The following is a 22194-nucleotide window of genomic DNA, read 5'->3' as shown; positions in this document are numbered from 1 at the left end:
GCCACCCAGATGCCCCATTGGTTGATACTTTTTATCCTGAAATAATGATAGCTTTACAGGAAGTTGCAAAGATAATAGAGACAGATCGCAAGAACCCTTCACTGAGTTTCTGTAATGGTTACATCTTATAAAGTTATAGTATAATATCAAATCCAGGAATTTGACATTGATGTGAATATGTGAATAATTCTGTGTAATTTTACCACTTGTGTAGATTTGTGTAACCATCACCACAATTGTTTTATCACCACAAAGATCTCCCTTGTGCTACCCCATTACAGAAGTACAGACACGCTACACCCCAATATCCTTAACTCCTGGCAATCACCAGTCTGTTTTCTATCTCTAATTTTCTCATGTAGAGAATATTTATATAAATGGAATCATGTAGTATATGACTTTTTGAGGTTGGCATTTTTTCATTTGGTATTATTTCTTTGAGGTTCATCCAAGTTGTTGCATGTACCAATGGTTTGTTTCTTTTTATTGCTGTAGTATTCCAGAATATGGATGTACCACTGTTTATTTAGCCAGTCACCATTAAAGACATCTGGGTAGTTTCCAGTTTGAGGCCATTACAAATAAGTCTGCTATGAGGAGTTGTTTATAGGTTTTTGTGTGACCATAAGTTTTCATTTTTCTGGGATAAATGCCCAGGAATGTAATTGCTACGTGGTAAGTGTGTGTTTATTTTTTGTTTTGTTTAGTTTTATTTTGTCTTAAGAAACTGCTAAACTTTTCCAGGGTAGCTGTATTATTCACTTCAGTAACACAGGAGAGAGTTTCTCCACATCATCACCAGCATTTGGTATTGTCACCATTTAAAAGTTTTAGCTGTTCTAATAGTTGTGTAGTGATGTTTCGCTATGGTTTTAATCTGTATTCCCCTAATGTCTAGTTTTGTTGAACATCTTTCCATGTGGTTATTTGCTGTATTATCTTTGGCAAAATGAATGTTTCTTCATGTCTTCTGATCATCTTCTAATTTTTCAATGATTAATTTTGAGAGCTCATTATATATTCTAGATATGAGTCCTTTGTCACATATGTGGCTTGCAGATATATTTTCCTAGTCTGTAGCTTATTTTTCATCCTCTTAAGAGAGTTTCTCACAGTAAAAGTTTTAAATTTTGGTGACTTTCTTGGTTTATCAATTTTTTTCTTATATGGATCTTGCTAATTCTCAAAAATTTTCTCCTATATTTTTACAAAAAGTTTTATAGTTTTATATCTTATATTAAGCCCATGATCAGTTTGAGTTACTTTCTGTGTAAGTTTTATTTTTGGACTATGGATATCCAGTTTCTCCAGCACCTTTATTTAAAGTCAAAATCAAAAGCTTTTGCACAGTGAAGGAAACCATCAACAAAGAGATACCTACTGAATGGGAGAAAGTATTTGTAAATAATATATCTGATAAGGGGCTAATAGCCAAAGTATATAAAGAGCTACACAACTCAACACGAAAAAAACCAAACAACCTGATTTAAAAATGGGCAGAGGACCTGAATAGACATTTTTCCAAAGAAGACATCCAGATGGCCAACAGACACATGAAAAGATAACATCACCCATCATCAGGGAAATGCAAATCAAAACCAAATGAGATATCACCTCACACCTGTCAGGATGGCTAAAATAAAAAATGGAAGAAATAACAAGTGTTGGTGAGGATGTACAGGAAAAGGAATCCTAGTACACTGGTGGTGGGAATGTAAACTGGTGTAGCCACTGTGGAAAACAGTGTGGAGGTTCCTCAAAAAATTAAAAATAGAAATACCATATGATTCAGTAATTCCACTACTTTGTATTTACTCAAAGAAAAGGAAAACACTGATTTGAAAAGATTTGCACCCCTGTGTTTATTACAGCATTATTTACAATACCCAAGGTATGGAAGCAACCTAAGCTTCCATTGATAGACTAATGGATAAGGAAGATGTGGTATATATATACAGTGGACACTTAAGGCTCCATAAAAAGGATGAGATCTTACCATTTGCAACAGTAAAGATAGACCTAGAGGGTATTATGATAAGTAAAATAAATCAGACTGAGAAGAATAAATACTATGATTTTATTCACGTGTAATCTAAAAAACAAAACAAATGAGTAAACAAAACGCAGAGTCAGACCTATGCAGAGGACCTATGTCGTTTGCCAGAGTTGAGGTGGAGTGGAGGACATAGGATTCTAGTTATGGAATGAGTAAGTCACAGGAATAAAAGGCACAGCAAAGGGAATCTAGCCAATGATATTGTAATAGGGTTATACAGTGACATTTCGTAGCTACACTTACCGTGAGCATATATTGTTTTGAAAAGTTGAATCACTATGTTGTACACCTGAAACCAATGTAACATTGTATGTCAACTGCACGAAAATAAAAAAATGAAATAATAAAATCGAAGACTATTTTTTTCTGTTTTGAATTGCTTTTGCATCTTTGTTAAAAATTGGATGGTTGTACTTGTATGGGGCTATTTCTTGGTTCTCTGTTTTGTTTTATTTGTCCATGTGTCTGTCTCTCTACCAACACCATACAGTCTAGATTACTATAACTGTGTAATGTCTTGAAATGGGCAGACTGATTCCTCCACTTTAATCTTTTTCAAAATTGTTTTAGCTACTCTATAGTTTCTTTGCCTTTTCATATACATTTTAGAATAACCATGTGTGTGTCTACAAAAATTAGATTTTGGGATTTTGATAGAAATTACATTAAACCTGTATATCAATTTCAGTAGAATTGACATCTTTACTATGTTGAGTCTTCCAGTCCATGAATATGGAATATCTTTCCATTTATTTACATCTTTGATTTATTTCATCAGCTGTTGTAATTTTCAACATATAAGTCTTGCATATGTTTTGTATTTTGTTTTTCTAAGCAATTGTTAATGCTGTTGTGTTTTAATTTGGGTTTCCACATGTTCATTGCTAGTATATAGAAATATGGCTAATTTTTTTATGTTGATCTTCTATCCTCTGACCTTATTGAACTCACGAGTTCTAAGAGTTTTTTTGTTGCTCTTGATTCCTTGGGATTTCTAGGCAGACCATCATGTCCTCTCCAAATAGGAAAAGTTTTCACTCTTCCTTTGTGATCTATATGCCTGTATTTCCTTGTTTTACCATGTGCTGGCTGGAGCTTTCAGTACTATGTTGAACAGCAGCAGTGAGAGTGGACATCCTTACCTCATATCAGGTCTTCAGGGAAAGCTTTCAATCTTTTACCACTAAGTGTAATGTTAGCTGTAAGTTGTTTATAGAATTAAAAAAAATCAAGTTGAGGAAGGTCTGTATATTCCTAATGTGCTGAGAATAGTCATCATGAATGGGTATTGAATTTTGTCAAATGCTTTTTCTGCATCAATTGAAGGGATCATGTGACCTTTTTTTCTTCCTTAGCCTGTTAATTTGGTTGATTATATTGACTGATTTTTGAATATTGAGCCAATATAGCTAACATGTTTTTACATGTGTAATCATGAAGGATATTAGTCTGTAGTTTTCTCTTTTTTTGTACTGCCTTTGTCTGGTTTTGGTATCAGGGTAATGGTAATATTGGCTTCATAGAATGAGTTGGGAAATGTTCCCATGTCTTCCGTTTTCTGGAAAATGTGGCATAGAATTTTAATTATTTCTTATATGTTTGGTAGAGTTCTCTAGGGAACCTATCCAGGCCTGGGGATTTATGTTTGAGAAGTTTTTAATTATAAATTCATTTCCTTATTAGGTATGATCTATTTCACATTAAGAAAGTTGTGGTAGTTTGTGTTCTTTCTAGAATTCATTCATTTCATCTAAGTTGTCTACTATATGTGTGTGGAGTTGGTTATAGTATTCCATTCATTATTCTTTTGATGTCTGAAAGGCTTTTTCTTTTTTTCTCTCTTTCATTCTTGATATCAGAAATTCATGTCTTCTCTCCTTTTACTTTTGTCAGTTTTATTAACCTTATTAAATTATAAGCTTTTTATTTGATTTTCTTTATTCCTTTTCTGTGTTCAATTTTCTTGATTTCTTTTTTGGTGTTTATTATATATTTCCTTCTTACTTTGGATTTGTTTTGCTATTCTTTTTTAGTTTCTTCCGATGAAAGCTTAGATTATTGATTTGAGACTTTTCATTTCTTCTTACGTAAGCATTTAGTGCTATAAATTTCCCTCCTGGCAGTGCTTAAGCTGTGTTCCTCACATTTTTTATAGGTTGTATTATCATTTTCATTTGGTTTAAAGCATTTTTAAAATTTCTGTTGCACTTCTTCTTTGACTCATGGATTTTTTAGACGCATGTTATTTAGTTTCCAAGAATTTGGACATTTTCTTCTTATCCTTTTGTTACTGATTTTTAGTTTGTTTCCATTGTAGATGGAGAACATACTCTGGTTTTAGTTCTTTCAAATTTTTTGAGTTTTTTTTAATAGCCGTGGATATGATTTGTCTTGGTATACATTCTGTGCTTGTAAAAGAATATGTGTTCTTGGTATACATTCTGTGCTTGTAAAAGAATGTGTGTTCATCTGTTGTTGTGTAGATTTTTCTATAAATGTCAATTAAATCCTGTTTGTTGGTGTTGTTGAGTAGCGTTGCTGATTTTTTGTCTAGCTATTCTAACAATTGTTGAGAGAGCAGTATTGAAATCTCCAATTATAATTGTGAGTTTGTCTTTTTCTCCTTTCACTTCCATCAGTTTTTACTTAAGATATTTGCAGTCTTTTTGGTGCATACACATTTAGGATTGTCTTCCTAAGTGTTTAGCTATGTCTTCCTGGTGTGTTGACACTTAAATTCATATAATGTTCTGCTCTATCCCTAGTAATATTCTTTGGTCTTTAGTTTACTTTTCTGATATTAATATAGTAATCTGCTTTCTTTTTATTAATACTTAAATGGCATCTTTTTTCATTCTTATACTTTTATATATGTTTTTATGTTTGAGGTCAGTTTCTTGTAGATACCCTTTGGGTCATTTTTTAAAATCATCTTTGCCAATCACTAGTTTTTTCTCTCTTTTAAAATTTATTTATTAAGTTTTTATTTTAATTCCAGTATAGTTAGTGTACAGTGTTATATTAGTTTTAGGTGTACAATATGGTGATTTGACAATTCCTTACATCACCCGGTGTTCATCATGACAAGTGCACTCCTTAATCCCTATTGCCTATTTCACCCATTCCCCCACCCACCTATCCTCTGATAATCACGTTTGTTCTCTGTGGTTAAGAGTCTGTTTCTTGTTTGTCTCTTTCCTTTTTTTTTTTCCTTTGCTCGTTTCTTTCTTTCTTTTTTAATTTTTTAAATTATATTATGTTAGTCACCATACAGTACATCCCCAGTTTTTGATGTAAAGTTCAATGATTCATTAGTTGTGTATAACACCCAGTGTACCATGCAATACGTGCCCTTCTTACTACCCATCACCAGCCTATCCCATTCCCCCACCCCCTCCCCTCTGAAGCCCTCAGTTTGTTTCTCATAGTCCATAGTCTCTCATGCTTCATTCCTGCGTCTAATTACCCCCCCTTTCTTTATCCCTTTCTTCCCCTACCGATCTTCCTACTTCTTATGTTCCATAGATGAGAGAAATCATATAATTGTCTTTCTCTGCTTGACTTATTTCACTTAGCATTATCTCCTCCAGTGCCGTCCATGTTGCAGCAAATGTTGAGAACTCGTTCTTTCTGATAGCTGAGTAATATTCCATTGTATATATGGACCACAACTTCTTAATCCAGTCATCTGTTGAAGGGCATCTCGGTTCCTTCCACGATTTAGCTATTTTAAATTCCACATATGAGTGAAATAACATGGCATTCAGCCATAAAAAAAGAATGAAATCTTGCCACTTGCAATGACATGGATTAAGCTAGAGAGGGTAATGCTAAGTGAAATAAGTCAGTCAGAGAAAGCCAATTACTATCTTTTAATTGCTGTACTCAGGACATTTACATTTACATGAATTTTTAATTTGTAAGGGCTTAGACTGAGTATTGCCTTTTTGACCTCTGCCTTAATCATGGTGGACAAAAGAACCAGGAAACCAAGAAACAAACCTTGTTTTTCCTCTCCAGTCATTCATGCATTAAAGGATTATGCATGTCATAAATAGTTAGCATGGATTATAGCACCTAGAAATACTTTATTATTTAGGACAGAATACCAAGCATCCCAGATTTTTGGTGTCACAGGGGATATAATTTGAATGGTGTTAGAGAAAAACATTTTGAAATAAAAATAAAAAATGTTGATAATGCACCATTTTGACTGCTTTTCTTTACGAAAATGCAGATTATGTGACTTCTCTGGGGAGACTTGTGGCTTCCCGGTATGCTGATGGCCTGTTTCCACAGTTCTACAGACCCGAAGATGGCAGAGTATACAACGTAAGTCTGAATTCCCTTGACAGACAGGCCCTCTAACATGCTTCTAGGTCTGGGAGTGGCCTAGCTGGAGAGGCACACACTGCTTCCTATTGATGCAATGGAGCCAAGGCCTTATCAGGGCTGCAGGCTTTCTTGTGACAGTGTGGAGGGTGCTGAAAGTTAAGGCTTAGGACCTGGGAAGGGTCCTGTTAACTTGACCTGTTAGAGATGAGTGCATGAAGCTGTTGGCCAGAAAGTAAAAGCCTTTGCATATCAGTACTTTGTTTTGCCTTGAAAATAAAGAAGAAAGAGGAGTGTGACCCAGGTTAGCAGACAGGCAAGAGCAGCTGCTGACCTGACAAATGCCCTGGGAATAGAGGGCTGCTTTTACAGGTAGTAGTTGACAGAGCAAGCGGCACCTCTTACTGGAGTCCTGAATTCCAGCAATTCAACACGTGACTCGTGTACCCCCATAATGTGTCCACAGGGAGCTCACAGACACATGTCCCATCGCATCACTTTATGGATATTTGTGTCAATGCACATCTATGTACCACCTGGATTGTTGCTTCAAAATATTAAAGAAGTTTAGGGGTGCCTGGTTGGCTTAGTTGGTGGAGCATGTGACTCTTGATCTCAGGGTTGTAAGTTCAAGCCCCACATTGGGTGTAGAGATGACTTAAAAATTCAAATCTTAAAAAAAGTTTAAATTATTTTTTGAACTTATCCTAGTTCTAAGCAGTAATATCCATAGAATCTTGAGTCTGACGTGCTAAATATATTTTTTTATAATTTTGCCTTTTATCTGAACTACATGGAAATCAGTACAGAACTATGGAAAACATCCATCTTTGCCATCTGACCCCAACTACAGCCCCTGCGACATGGTCCCACCCTGGTTTCTGTACTGTGGTAGGAAGTTGAATAAGTGCTGTGAATACTGGCGAGAGATTTAGGAATTCTGCCTTTAGCAGCCAGGGAAAGCAACAGGAAATGGTGCTGGAGCTTGAGGAATATGCTGGAGAGATAAAGGGGTAGAGAAGGAAAGCAGTTTAAGGCAGAGGGAACAGCATGAACTAAGGCATGAAAATGTGAAGTTACATGGTGTGTTCAGAAAACACATTTTCTGGGAGTGTTTCTAGGGAGTGTTCTGAGGGTCGTTCAAGTTAAAAATAAGTTACCAGATCTTTCAAACTTTGATTCTTCATAGAAGAGGACACACTTTTTTCTTATTCCTTTTCTGTGTCTCCTGCCTCCCTACACCCTAAGAGGCCTTGCACAGTTGTGCCTGATCTGTGTGACTGATGGTTTTTTTGTGTATACAAGAAGTGACCTGCAAGCCTCTGTCACCTTTCGGGGACAGCCTCTAGAGGTGTTGGTGGCAGCCAAGAGTGATCAAGTGATCCCAGTCAGGGGAGCGTGGCCTGAGAGACAAGAGGCTACAGGGCCCAGGTTGTGAACAGGAGGATGAGTCCCTGGGGCGGCGTCCCTTAGAGGAAGCCAGGCAGATGTGCTGGCATGTCTAGAAGCATTTTCAGAAACATTTTTGGCATGTCGTCCTTAGGAAAACTTTAGTGAGCCTTATTATTTCCCATCTGCCTTTGCTGATCTCTCTTTTCTTCTACCTAATTCCTTGAAAGTTCTTTTCTTCTACCTAATTCCTTAAAATGTCTCCTGGACATTTTCTGGTAAAGATAATTCTATAATTATAAAGACAAAATGCAATTTAGAAACACATTTTTTTTTTAAGAGTGCTGAATTTTGAACAGATCACATCATCATCATTTCTTCTGTGGGAAATCATCCAAAGGCTTTTTTAGTTGAAAGACTGGAACACTTCCTCGTGGATTCTGTGGGGTTTAGAGGGTCATCGACAAAATTATTATTAACGCCCAGTTCTGGATGGCAGAGGCCATGACCCAGTGGGCCCTGTTCCAGGCTGCACGACAGTTCAGATGACGTACGTTGGTGTGTTTTCGTTCTGTGTCTTTCTTTTCTTTTTCTGCTTTGATTTTCATTAAGTTGACAGCCAAATCAGAGCTGATCTATCAGTTTGTGGAACATTTAACACAAGCCGTGGAGAGTTACAAGCAGCGGATGGACTGGCTCACCAGCAGAAGCCGGCAGATTTTTGGTGTCATCTTGGAACAGCGCATCACCATCGTGCTGGATTTTGGTGGCATGCTGGAGGAGGAGCTCAGTCTGTGCCAGGATGCTCTAACAATGGTCCTTCAGGAGCAGGTGGCTCACATAGCCACGTTTAATATCATACGGTGAGTTCCCGTTGGAAGGGGTATTTCCGTGAAACCTCGTAAGTAGTTTTCATTGATTTGGAGTTGAGTAACATATCTTTAGGGAGGGAGGAGGTATTATCTTACCATTTCCTAGAATGTGTAATTCCAGCAGGAGACCCACAGTGAAACCCTACATCTGCTTTGCATGTGGCATCTTAGTTTTCAAATTAGAAGAGATGTAGAAACATACTTTTCTTCAATGCATGGCAAGATCAAAATGTAAGAATAGGAATTTTACTGAATATATACTTAAGGCCATAAAAATCTCTTTGGTTGTTTTAGATATTAGTCTGAATAATGGATTCAGCCTTGTCACAGATATCACTCTTTTTCAGACTGAGCTCGTGACTCCCCTGTAAGTTGACCCCCTTAATAGAACAGCAGGTGGCCGCCTTTATAGAATTTCCCGTATTTCAGAGTTTTCACAATCAATTATTTACGGATTCTTGGATTCAAGAGAATTTGGGCTCTAAGGCCAACTTTTCATGTGGAACCATGGCTGTACCTCCCTGACAGGAAAAATCTGGATGAAGGGGGGCATCTATTTAATTGAGTTTTTCTTTCGAAGAAAATATTTTCAGCTAAACAGATGACATCTTTGGGGATGTTGCCTAATTGTGTTCTATCCCGGATTTCTATTTCTGTCACAGATACATTACTGAAGGAATCAAGTCTTAAGTCTGCAATGCTTTAGCTTTCTTGGAAACCTATGCTATAGCATTTAGGCCGCTCAGCTAGATTTCTACCCACATAGAGGTGACACAGGTGTGAGGCAGACTCTGTCTCAGGGTGGTTTATGAGGGACAGCTCAGGCTGGTTCATTAGGCCGTGATTCATACAATTCTTGTAATTATGAATGCATATATGATTTATATAATTTGTTCAATTATAAACACAGAGATAAATAGATAAAAATGGCTGTTCTTTCTTGGAGGATACCATCACTGCTTTCTAAGTCCAGACTCCATGGTTTAATCACATATCCCCAGGATTTAAAAACTAATGCTTTGCTGAACTCAATACTGTTTTTGATTCAGAAGAGGTAACTGATGCGAATTTGGCACAATAAAACAGTGTCTTAAAATAATTAGAGGGGCGCCTGGGTGGCACAGCGATTAAGCGTCTGCCTTTGGCTCAGGGCGTGATCCCAGGGTTCTGGGATCGAGCCCCACATCAGGCTCTTCCGCTATGAGCCTGCTTCTTCCTCTCCCACTCCCCCTGCTTGTGTTCCCTCTCTCACTAGCTGTCTCTATCTCTGTCGAATAAATAAATAAAATCTTTAAAAAAAATTTAAAAAAAAAGAATTAGAAATAAAATTTTAGAGTAATAGAATTGCTGATTTACAAATCTTAATGCTGAGAATCCTTATAAATTTACTATTAATGGAAGATAGTTGTATATAAACCTGCCTGTTTGTGAAAATAATTCCCTCAATAATTTTAATGCAGCTATTAAATTTTACATTTTTGAGATTTTTGAATTCTCCTGTATGCATTGTTTTTCCTATCAGTACAGCTTACGGAAGGCAAGGGCGCTTTGGAGACTGATCTTAAACAGCTCTCCCGACGTATTGGTAAATTTTGGAGGGTCAGGAACTGTGTTTTCTTTCCTTCAGCTCTGCTGATGTTAAATGGCTTGTTGCTCGCAGCTCTGAGACTGAGGGGTGACAGCTAGGTTGCCCACTGCCCCATGACAGCCCCATGTGATTCCTTTCAGGGTTTCCCAGCCGCCTGTGAAATGGCAGGAAAATGCTGTTCCTGTGACGGAACAGTCCATAGCCGCTGCCATCAGTTGGGTTGAGAAACTGCCTTTTGAGCTGGCTGTGAGCCAGGCTAGCTGCCTGGACGCCCTGCTGGAAGCTGGGAATGATAAAACGGTAAGTGTGCGTCCATGCGGGCCCCAGGTCACATCGGTGGCTTCCAGCTTCTCTCTCCACACCCAGTACCCCCATACTGCCTCTCAGCTGACCTGGGTCCTCCCAGGATCATCCCACAGAGACCCCAACACTGGCATTGAGGAGCCCCGAAAGTCTCAATCCTCTTCACCTCCGAATTTAGAACCAATTAAGAAATAGGTGATGGGCCCCAGGTGGGGATCAAAATAGCAGCTTTGGTGATGGCAGAGCTGGAGCAACCAAACTGAGACTCCCTAACCCTGCCCCCTGAGCCTGGCGGGGCTCCCTCTGGGTGATTAGGGTGCAAGGTTGACCCCTGTTTAGCCAGTGACAGTGGAGCCACGTGCTGCTCGCAGCCACTGAGCAGTGAGAAGGGACAGGGGATTCCACAGAGTTGTGCATCTCTCATATTGTGGTTCTGCTCTTGTTCTCCTGACGATTAGATAAATCAGTCCATCTGTTACGGGGGCAGCGGGGGGAGAGGTTGGGAGAGTCTTCGCAGAACCCTGAGGTTGAGGAAGTAGGGGTTCCCCATTTATGTTCTGAATCTTTCCCAGTTCCTCTTCTTCACAAATGGGTCTGTTATGTGCTTTCCAAGGTGATGTATATCCACGTAGATGCAGCATCCATTTTGAATATTAATGCATGCACATGTGCTTTTTGATAAGACCTTTTGGACATAAAGCTTTACTTGGAAGAAGTGCTGAAATGGTGGTGGTTTATGTTCTTTTAGCCACAAGGGTGTGGGTTTTTGTGAATGATTCTGACGATGGAACTTGAAGGGAGTGGCAAGCTAGCAGGGAAGAACTCTGGGCAGGTGGGGTTCTTTGGTCAGCCTCAGCTTCCCAGGTAGGGATAGATCTGCTTTCCCTTGGGATACAGATACTTAATTAATATTTATTGATTGGTACTAATTAGTACTTAATTGCTTCCTCTGCTCTGGACTCCCGTGATTCTGTAGATTTCGAGCTTTACTCTGCTATATTAAGAAGTCCTTTCTTGGGCAAGGAGGCCATGTGCTGGCACCTTGAAAGGATAGCCCCCAGTGGTCACCAGACTGTTTATTGATACTGAGGATGATAGTTTAAAATTAAAAATGCATTGTTTATCCTTTCGAAGCCAGAGGAACAAATGGTTCCCATTAAAGAACAAAATAGAAGCTACTTTGTTCTTTGGCCTTTCAAGTTTGTTTTAACATCTGTAAAATTTCAATTGTCTGGACACTATAATAAGCATTCAAGAAATGGAACATTACACAGGCTCTTGGATGAGTGTGTGCGCGCACGCACATGCATGCCTGAATGTACACACACACACACACACACACACACACACACACACACACGGGTGTTCTGTTTCTTTGTTCACCTAGCTACCTCGGTCATAGCTGACTCTGGTGACCTGCCATGACTTGAAGATTTCCCGTGACCTTTGATTTTTCTATTTTACTTTCTTCTGGTTTATGCTTCTCCTTTCTTGGATTCATCCCAGCCCAGGAAATATGGAACAATTTAATGGGTTCCAGGGAAGTCCTATAGAAGAGGAAGAACCCAGAAAGAGGTTAATAGGCACTGATTATCAAATGCCACTTAAAAATTCTTAAGAAGAGACTGTGGAGTATGGCAAATATAAAACATACTCAGACCACTGTATCCTTCCTACTAGAGCTTATATCTAGAAATGGTCCCTAGGAAACTTCTAGTAACTGCAACTGCCTCCTATATAAAAATACGATGCCCTGTGTTTTGTGAGGTGTGGGGGGTGGGGAGAGGAATGTGTTCCCCTAAGGGCTGCCCCTCTGCTCTGTGCCTCGTGCCCACCCCCCTGAGTTTCAAATTGATTCACATTGCTGGGTTTTTTTTCTGTAAATAGAAAAGATATAAGGCTTAAGAAACTTTTGAACGGTAAGTCTAGATATGCAGACTTTAGCTGCCGATGGTAACCTGCTTTGGGTTAGAGTCCCCCATGAGTGAGTTCTGAGAAGAACCAAGAGAGTGGCTATTGTCTTGTGTTCAAAGATTAACATGGAAGTTGGGCTTTTGTATCCGACCCACATGAGGAGGAAGGGCTGACTGATGCGCTAGGTGTGGGGAAGGAGGGTGCTCAGAGGCTACTGGCCTCTTTCAGAACTGGGCTTTGTACCCATAGTTGGGCCAGAAGACTGACCAGGCAGGGATGACTGAGGGTGAGCCTTCAAATCCAGAGGAGCTAGGCAGTGTGGGGTCTGCTTGAATCCCAGCTCTGATGGCAGCACGTAGGAGAACACTACTGATGGAGGAAGTATCCTGTGCAAAAGGGCCTGGCTCGTGGGAAAAGCAGCCTGTGGGGTACTGAGGCGGTGTCTGGTGGTTTAGAGGGGCTGGCGTTGTCCTCAGAGCCTAGGTATGCCATCCAGCCCAGGGTTTCTGATCTGCAGTATCCTGTGGCCCCAGGATGTGTCTTTGGGAAGTTGGCAGCTTCTCTGGCTTTAATGAAGAGGGGTGTTGCGCCAGGAGGCCCTGGAAGACCTGCTGATCCAGGATGTGAGGGGTTGTTCGGAAAGAGAAGGCTGGAGATCCAAAGCCCTGATTCCCAGCTGGCTAAGAAGGCTAACTGAGGGGACTTCATTCTGCTTTCAGCAGAAGGCTACCTGCCCAAAGGGTACCTGTGTTTCTCTTTGTGGTGTCTCAGCCTCTCTTCTGCCCAACTGATAGGCACACATTTGTGTACTTTAAAAACATATCCTCTTCACTGGGAGAGTAAATGGGTGAATTAGAGCCAGACCCATATGATTCCATAAGGAAACTTCACCACTGGACAGTAAACTGAAGGGCTGGCCATACCAATCACAAGCGTGGCAGTGGTTCAGCCAGGCATCGGATCTTTTCACCTCTGTGTCCCTAGAAATGGCAGTGCCTGGCAAGGGCTCGATAAATGTTTGTCGAACATTGAAGGAATGGGAAAGAAGTAGTGTTGATATTTTTGAAGTTGGGGCTAGATGTAGGCCCAAGAAATTCCCATTCCTCATGCTATGGTACAGGTTTGAGTATTTTTGAATTGAAGGGTGGTAGTCTGCATGGGACCGGGCAAGTGAATTTGCTGAGCCTTGTATGACTCTGGTGGGGATGGTGGAGACAGGGACCCTGAAGCCTGGCATGCCAGAAAGTTGGTGGTGGTCAAGGGTGTCAGGAGGGATTGGAGAATTTAGCTTCATTAGTATCAAGAGGGCAGTCACCACCATGCCGGGGGGGGGATCAGAAAATCAAAATGGGCCGAATAAGGAAAGGGCTACCGCAGGTACAGGGAAGATCTGGAAGGCAGATCCAAGGTCTGGAGTTGGTCAGAACTGTTCAAACAGTCAAAGTTTTATGAAGAACAAGACAATGTTGCTAGACCTCTCACTCCCATCCTGGTTGACTTTCATTCTTGCAGAGTGGAGATTTTTATAGCCGGAGGCTTCTGGCAGACTACAGCAGAGGACAGTCAGGGCAGAAGCAGTCGCTACCAGTCCGGCTCTTCTTTTTCCCCAAACCTGTGTCTGAGAAGGTTTCAAGGCCTCTTTGGCTGGGTGGAATGCAGGCTGCCATGGGCAGCTGCAGAGCAAATGGTCCAGACAGAATAAAGCATTTCAAGTGGAAACAAACGCTCTACCCTCTTTTATGTAGTGTAAAGTGGCAAGAGTATTTGACTCCCAGTAACAGAGCCGAATGGAACCCCAAATGTTTTCTGTATCTTGTGTTATCAAATTTAGTGCAAATTAGCATTTAGGGAAATGCTGGTCAGTGAGAAGGTGGCTCGTGGTCCTGGCTGCTGCTGCTAACCCTCAAGACCGGCCCTTGCCCTGAGGACCTCAGAGGTGCTGGGCCAGGGGAGAGGATTCCACTGAGGTCAGGTCCCTTGAGCCCATACTACCTCGTCCAGGTTTTAGTCAGTGGTGCTGATATCAGGGGCTAGGAGCCTTGGATGGTGTGAGAGCCACAGAAGTAAAACAGTGCCTGTCTCTGGCCACCTTCCTGTCCCATGATCTTGCTCGCACAGTTCTGGGATTCACGTCCGTTTCTAAGAGGTGACCAGCCTTGCCGTGATGAGCCGACAGAATGAAGTGGTTGAAAGCAAGGGCAGAAGCTCATGGGGTTAGGCAGCTAGATTTACTAGCTGAAAGACCAGGTCATTTAACCTGTCCAGACCTCAGTTTCTTCATCTGTAAACTGGGTGTGATAATAAGAATTTTTCACAGAACTCTTCGTGAGCATTGAATAAAATAATTCACATTGGCTCCTCATCCCGAAGAGCAGATGATCCCAAAGCCATGTCACTTTAAAAGGCATTTTGCCGGGGGGAGGTTAAGATGGCGGAGGAGTAGGGGACACCTTTTTCAGCCGGTCCCCTGAGTTGAGCTGGATAGGTACCAGATCAAGCAGGAATATCCACGGAATCAGCCTGAGACGCAGGAAGATACATCTGGATCTCTACAAATGAACATCTCCAGCGCTGAGTATCGAGGTACGAAGCGGGGAGCCGTGAAACCGCGCACAGATATCGGAAGCTAAACAGAAGGGGGAGGGAGCCGCCGTGTCAGGGCGCCGGGAAGCGGTAGCCACCTGCAAGGGGGAGCGGACAGACCGCGGACCCGCACGCTTGAGACAGCAGGCTGAGAAGGGAGCTCCGGGAGCGCACGCGGGACGGCTGGCGGTTGGCGGGCCACCTGCACGGGGGAGCAGGCGGACTCGCGGACGGCACCCGCGAGACAACAGACTTAGAACGCGAGCTCCAGGAGCGCGCGCGCAGGGCGGCTGGCGGGCCACCTGCACCGGGGAGCGGGCGGACCGCGGACCCGCACTCTGGAAACGGCAGACTGAGTCCGTGAGCCGGGAGCGTGCACCACCAAGCATCTCACGGAGCTCCGGAGCTCCGGTGTGCTCACTGGATCGAGGCTGAGACCGGGAGCTCCGGGAGCGTCCGCGGGGCGGCTGGCGGCTGGAGGGCCACCTGCACGGGGGAGCAGGCGGACTCGCGGTCAGCACCCGTGAGACACCAGACTGAGACGGGGAGCTCCGGGAGCCCGCGCGGGGCGGCTGGCGGCTGGCGGGGTTGGAAACACAAAGGACAGAGACGTGCCGGCCCTGGAAGTGAGGGCTGGGACGCCGGGTGTGGGGCGCACAGCCCGGGATGCTGCAGGGTTGAGCAGCACCAACAGAAACAGAGTTAAAGTGGCCAGAACATCAGTGGAGAACGATCCGCGATCCCTCTGTTCTGAGACAGAGGCTGAATTTCAGCCGCTGCTGCTCTCTCAGAAGAGGCATAGCAAACCGCCAGGGAAAGCCGCCAGAGAACAAAAGCCCGGAAATACCGGCTCACAGGGTGCCCATCCCCATCCCCCCTCGCAAGGGACACAGAGACTCTACCCAAACAGGGTTTTCTGAGTACCGGCAGGCAGGCCCCTCCCCCAGAAGGCAGGCTGAAAAATCAAGAAGCCCACAACCCGGAGCGCCTGAGTGGCGCAGTCACCAAGCACCTGTCTTCGGATTAGGGTGTGATCACAACGCTCCGTAAGGAGTCCTTCATCGGGCTTCTCCACCGGGAACCTGCTTCTTCCTCTCCCACTCCTCTGCTTGGGTTCCCTTTCTTGCTGACTGTCTCTCTCTCTCTCAAATAAATAAATAAACTCTTTAAGGAAGAAGCCCACATCCCTAAGATCTCTATAAAACAAGGGCGCACGGCCTGGGTCCCAGTCAACACTTGGGCTCTGGACAACCCTGCAATCTCTCTTCATCAGAATGACGAGAAGGAGAAGTCCCCCCCAGCAAAGAAAAGATAATGAGTCTGTGGCCTCTGCCACAGAATTGGCCTCGGCCACAGAATTAATACATATGGATGTATCCCAATTATCAGAAATGGAATTCAGAGCAACAATGGTCAAGATGATGAGTAAACTTGAAAAAAGCATCAGAGAAAGCGTTGCTGAGAATATAGAATCCCTAAGGGCAGAAATGAGAGCGAATCTGACAGAAATTAAAAACTCAGTGGGCCAAATACAGTCAAAACTAGAGGCTCTGACGGCCAGGGTCACCGAGGCAGAGGAACGCGTTAGCGAATTGGAGGATGGGTTAGTAGAAGAAAAAACGAAAATAGAAGCTGGTCTTAAAAAAATCCACGCCCACGAATGTAGATTACGGGAGATTACTGACTCTATGAAACGATCCAATGTCAGAATCATCGGCATCCCTGAAGGGGTGGAGAAAAACAGAGGTCTAGAAGAGATATTTGAACAAATTGTAGCTGAAAACTTCCCTAATCTAGCAAGGGAAACAAGCATTCGTGTCCAAGAGGCAGAGAGGACCCCATCCAAGCTCAACCAGGACAAACCTACGCCACGGCATGTCATAGTGCAATTCGCAAATATTAGATCCAAGGATACAGTATTGAAAGCGGCCAGGGCAAAGAAATTTCTCACGTACCAAGGCAAAGGTATCAGGATTACGTCAGACCTGTCTACAGAGACCTGGAATGAGAGAAAGGCTTGGGGGGGCATTTTTAAAGCTCTTTCAGAGAAAAACATGCAGCCAAGGATCCTTTATCCAGCAAAGCTGTCATTCAGAATTGATGGAGAAATAAAGACGTTCCAAAATCGCCAATCATTAACCAATTTCGTAACCACGAAACCAGCCCTACAGGAGATATTAAGGGGGGCTCTATAAAGGTAAAAAGGCCCCAAGAGTGATACAGAGCAGCAAGTCACAACCGATACAAAGACTTTAAAGAGAAATGGCATCATTAAAATCATATCTGTCAATAATCTCTATCAATCTAAATGGCTTAAACTCTCCCATAAAACGCCACAGGGTTGCAGATTGGATAAAAAGACATGACCCATCCATTTGCTGTCTACAAGAGACTCATTTTGAACCCAAAGATGCATTCAGACTTAGAGTAAGGGGATGGAGTACCATCTTCCACGCAAATGGACCTCAAAAGAAAGCTGGAGTAGCAATTCTCATATCAGATAGACTGGATTTTAAACTAGAGGCCATAGAGAGAGATACAGAAGGGCACTATATTATTCTTAAAGGAAGTATTCAACAAGTGGATATGACAATTATTAATATATATGCCCCCAACAGGGGAGCAGCAAGATACACAAGCCAACTCTTAACCAAAATAAAGAGACATATAGATAAGAACACAGTAATAGTAGGGGACCTCAACACCCCACTATCAGAAATAGACAGAACACCCTGGCAAAAACTAAGCAAAGAATCAAAGGCTTTGAATGCCATACTCGACGAGTTGGACCTCATAGATATATATAGAACACTACACCCCAGAACCAAAGAATACTCATTCTATTCAAATGCCCATGGAACATTCTCAAGAATAGATCATGCTCTGGGACACAAAACAGGTCTCAGCCAATACCAAAAGATTGAAATTATCCCCTGCATATTCTCAGACCACAACGCTCTGAAATTGGAACTCAACCACAAGGAAAAACCTGGAAGAAACTCAAACACTTGGAGGCTAAGAACCATCCTGCTCAAGAATGACTCGATAAACCAGGAAATCAAAAAACAAATTAAACAATTTATGGAGACCAACGAGAATGAATACACAACGGTCCAAAACCTATGGGATACTGCAAAGGCAGTCCTAAGGGGGAAATACATAGCCATCCAAGCCTCACTCAAAAGAATAGAAAAATCTAAAATGCAGTTTCTATATTCTCACCTCAAGAAACTGGAACAGCAACAGAGGGACAGGCCTAACCCACTGACAAGGAAGGAGTTGACCAAGATTAGAGCAGAAATCAATGAATTAGAGACCAGAACCACAGTAGAGCAGATCAACAGGACTAGAAGCTGGTTCTTTGAGAGAATCCATAAAATTGATAGACCACTGGCAAAACTTGTCCAAAAACAAAGAGAAAGGACTGAGATTATTAAAATTATGACTGAAAAGGGAGAGGTCACGACCAGCACCATTGAAATTGCAAGGATTATTAGAAACTTTTATCAACAGCTATATGCCAAAAAACTAAACAATCTGGAAGAGATGGAGGCCTTCCTGGAAACCTATAAACTACCAAGACTGAAACAGGAAGAAATAGATTTCTTAAATAGGCCAATTAACTATGAAGAAATTGAGTCAGTGATAAACAACCTTCCAAATAATAAAACTCCAGGCCCAGACGGTTTTCCTGGGGAATTCTACCAAACATTCAAAGAAGAAATAATACCTATTCTCCTAAAGCTATTTCAAAAAATAGAAACAGAAGGAAAGCTACCAAACTCATTCTATGAGGCTAATATTACCTTGATCCCCAAACCAGGCAAAGACCCCCTCAAAAAGGAGAATTACAGACCGATTTCTCTAATGAATATGGATGCCAAAATCCTCAACAAGATCCTTGCTAATAGAATCCAACAGTACATTAAAAGGATTATCCATCATGACCAAGTGGGATTCATACCTGGGATGCAAGCATGGTTCAACACTCGCAAATCAATCAATGTGATACATCATATCAACAAGAAAAGACTCAAGAACCATATGATCCTCTCAATTGATGCAGAAAAAGCATTTGACAAAATACAGCATCCTTTCCTGATTAAAACCCTTCAGAGTGTAGGAATAGAGGGTACATTTCTCAATCTCATAAAAGCCATCTATGAAAAGCCTACTGCAAGCATTATTCTCAATGGGGAAAAGCTGGAAGCCTTTCCCTTAAGATCAGGAACACGACAAGGATGCCCACTCTCGCCACTATTATTCAACATAGTACTAGAAGTCCTTGCAACAGCAATCAGAAGACAAAAAGGGATCAAAGGTATCCAAATCGGCAAAGAAGAAGTCAAACTGTCTCTCTTTGCAGATGACATGATACTCTATATGGAAAACCCAAAGGAATCCACTCCCAAACTATTAGAAGTTATAGAACAATTCAGTAAGGTGGCAGGATACAAAATCAATGCCCAGAAATCAGTTGCATTTCTATACACGAATAACGAGACTGAAGAAAGAGAAATTAGGGAATCCATCCCATTTACAATAACACCAAAAACCATGCGTTACCTTGGAATTAACTTAACCAGAGACGTAAAGGACCTATATGCTAGAAACTATAGATCACTTTTGAAAGATATTGAGGAAGACATAAAAAGATGGAAAAATATTCCATGCTCATGGATTGGAAGAATTAACATAGTTAAAATGTCCATACTACCCAGAGCAATCTACACTTTCAATGCTATCCCGATCAAAATACCGAGGACATTTTTCAAAGAACTGGAACAAATAGTCCTTAAATTTGTATGGAACCAGAAAAGGCCCCGAATCTCCAAGGAACTGTTGAAAAGGAAAAACAAAGCTGGGGGCATCACAATGCCGGATTTCGAGCTGTACTACAAAGCTGTGATCACAAAGACAGCATGGTACTGGCACAAAAACAGACACATCGACCAATGGAACAGAATAGAGAACCCAGAAATGGACCCTCGGCTCTTTGGGCAACTAATCTTTGATAAAGCAGGAAAAAACATCCGGTGGAAAAAAGACAGTCTCTTCAATAAATGGTGCTGGGAAAATTGGACAGCTACATGCAAAAGAATGAAACTTGACCACTCTCTCACACCATACACAAAAATAAACTCCAAATGGATGAAAGACCTCAATGTGAGACAGGAATCCATCAAAATTCTAGAGGAGAACATAGGCAACAACTTCTATGACATCGGCCAGAGCAACCTTTTTCACGACACATCTCCAAAGGCAAGAGAAATAAAAGATAAAATGAACTTATGGGACTTTATCAGGATAAAGAGCTTCTGCACAGCCAAGGAAACAGTCAAAAAAACTAAGAGACAGCCCACGGAATGGGAGAATATATTTGCAAAGGACACCACAGATAAAGGACTGGTATCCAAGATCTACAAAGAACTTCTCAAACTCAATACACGAGAAACAAATAAACAAATCATAAAATGGGCAGAAGATATGAACAGACACTTTTCCAATGAAGACATACAAATGGCTAACAGACACATGAAAAAATGTTCAAAATCATTAGCCATCAGGGAAATTCAAATCAAAACCACACTGAGATACCACCTTACGCCAGTTAGAATGGCAAAGATAGACAAGGCAAGAAACAACAATTGTTGGAGAGGATGTGGAGAAAGGGGATCCCTCCTACATTGTTGGTGGGAATGCAAGTTGGTACAGCCACTCTGGAAAACAGTGTGGAGGTCCCTTAAAAAGTTAAAAATTGAACTACCCTATGACCCAGCCATTGCACTACTGGGTGTTTACCCCAAAGATACAGACGTAGTAAAGAGAAGGGCCATATGCACCCCAATGTTCATAGCTGCATTGTCCACAATAGCCAAATCATGGAAGGAGCCGAGATGCCCTTCAACAGATGACTGGATTAAGAAGCTGTGGTCCATATATACAATGGAATATTACTCAGCTATCAGAAAGAACGAATTCTCAACATTTGCTGCAACATGGACGGCACTGGAGGAGATAATGCTAAGTGAAATAAGTCAAGCAGAGAAAGACAATTATCATATGATTTCTCTCATCTATGGAACATAAGAACTAGGATGATCGGTAGGGGAAGAAAGGGATAAAGAAAAGGGGGGTAATCAGAAGGGGGAATGAAACATGAGAGACTATGGACTATGAGAAACAAACTGAAGACTTCAGAGGGGAGGGGGTGGGGGAATGGGATAGACTGGTGATGGGTAGTAGGGAGGGCACGTATTGCATGGTGCACTGGGTGTTATACGCAACTAATGAAGCATCAAACTTTACATCGGAATCTGGGGATGTACTGTATGGTGATTAACACAATATAATAAAATAAAATTTAAAAAAAAAAAAATAAAAGGCATTTTGCCAATCGGTGGGGAATGAGGCGAGGTAGCATATTTACCTTCCTCTCCTTTTTTCTCAGTGTCATTATGTGAGTGGAAAGGAGAGGCAGGAAGGGAGTGTGTGGGCAGGGACTGGGGGTGCTATAGGTGGTCTCATTGTAGAGCATGTCCCAGGGAATCCGTGGCACGGATAACCGAAAACATAGGCAATTAAGAAGCTGAGAAATGAACTTAATGGATAGTAAATAACCCTGGAGCCCGAGTGAAGGAAAGGAACTCCTGACTCACTGTTGGCTACAGCAATTTTTAGCTTGATGAAATCTCCAGGGAAAAACATTTCTGCACAAGGATTTCAGACTCTTGGGTCATTGCCAGAGCAGAGAAGCTGAGTTTGCATGACGTGCAACAGAGATGCAAGGTGTCAGAAGCCGCTGACAGACCACCTAGAGATGTTTGTCCTTGCTCACCTCCCTGCTGAACTAACAAATCTTACAAAATACTCCGTGGGTCTGTTCTCCTCTCTTGGGCCACACGTGACTTTAGATCCTTATGTGAGTTTGAACCTGTCCCCCTGCTAAGCTTGGGCCCCCACCCAGCTGGGGCACTAAGAACAATGTAGCGAAGGGAAGCCGATTTAACACCTCTCCCATAAGGTAATGTGTAACACGGTGGGGGGAGGGGATGGGGGGGTGTAAAAAAAAAAAAAAAAAAAAAAAAAAAAAAAAAAAAAAAAAAAAAAAAAAAAAAAAAAAAAAAAAAAAAAAAAAAAAAAAAAAGAAAGGAAAA

The 22194-nt window shown here is 41.8% G+C and overlaps 1 protein-coding gene across 1 annotated transcript in view; it reads left to right on the top strand.

Moving 5' to 3' along the window:
- Positions 1 to 22194, top strand: part of VWA3B (von Willebrand factor A domain containing 3B) — a 223810-nt gene that overhangs the window by 6341 nt on the left and 195275 nt on the right. Inside the window, exons 3-5 of the mRNA XM_034657268.1 lie at positions 6294 to 6388; positions 8390 to 8640; positions 10378 to 10537. Of these exons, the coding sequence (XP_034513159.1) occupies positions 6294 to 6388; positions 8390 to 8640; positions 10378 to 10537 (506 nt within the window). The remainder of the gene's footprint in view (positions 1 to 6293; positions 6389 to 8389; positions 8641 to 10377; positions 10538 to 22194) is intronic.

Source organism: Ailuropoda melanoleuca, chromosome 4, assembly GCF_002007445.2.
Source record: "Ailuropoda melanoleuca isolate Jingjing chromosome 4, ASM200744v2, whole genome shotgun sequence".
Classification (NCBI taxonomy): domain Eukaryota; kingdom Metazoa; phylum Chordata; class Mammalia; order Carnivora; family Ursidae; genus Ailuropoda; species Ailuropoda melanoleuca.
Note: the sequence above shows the minus strand (reverse complement) of the source record. Positions and strands in the feature narration are given on the sequence as shown.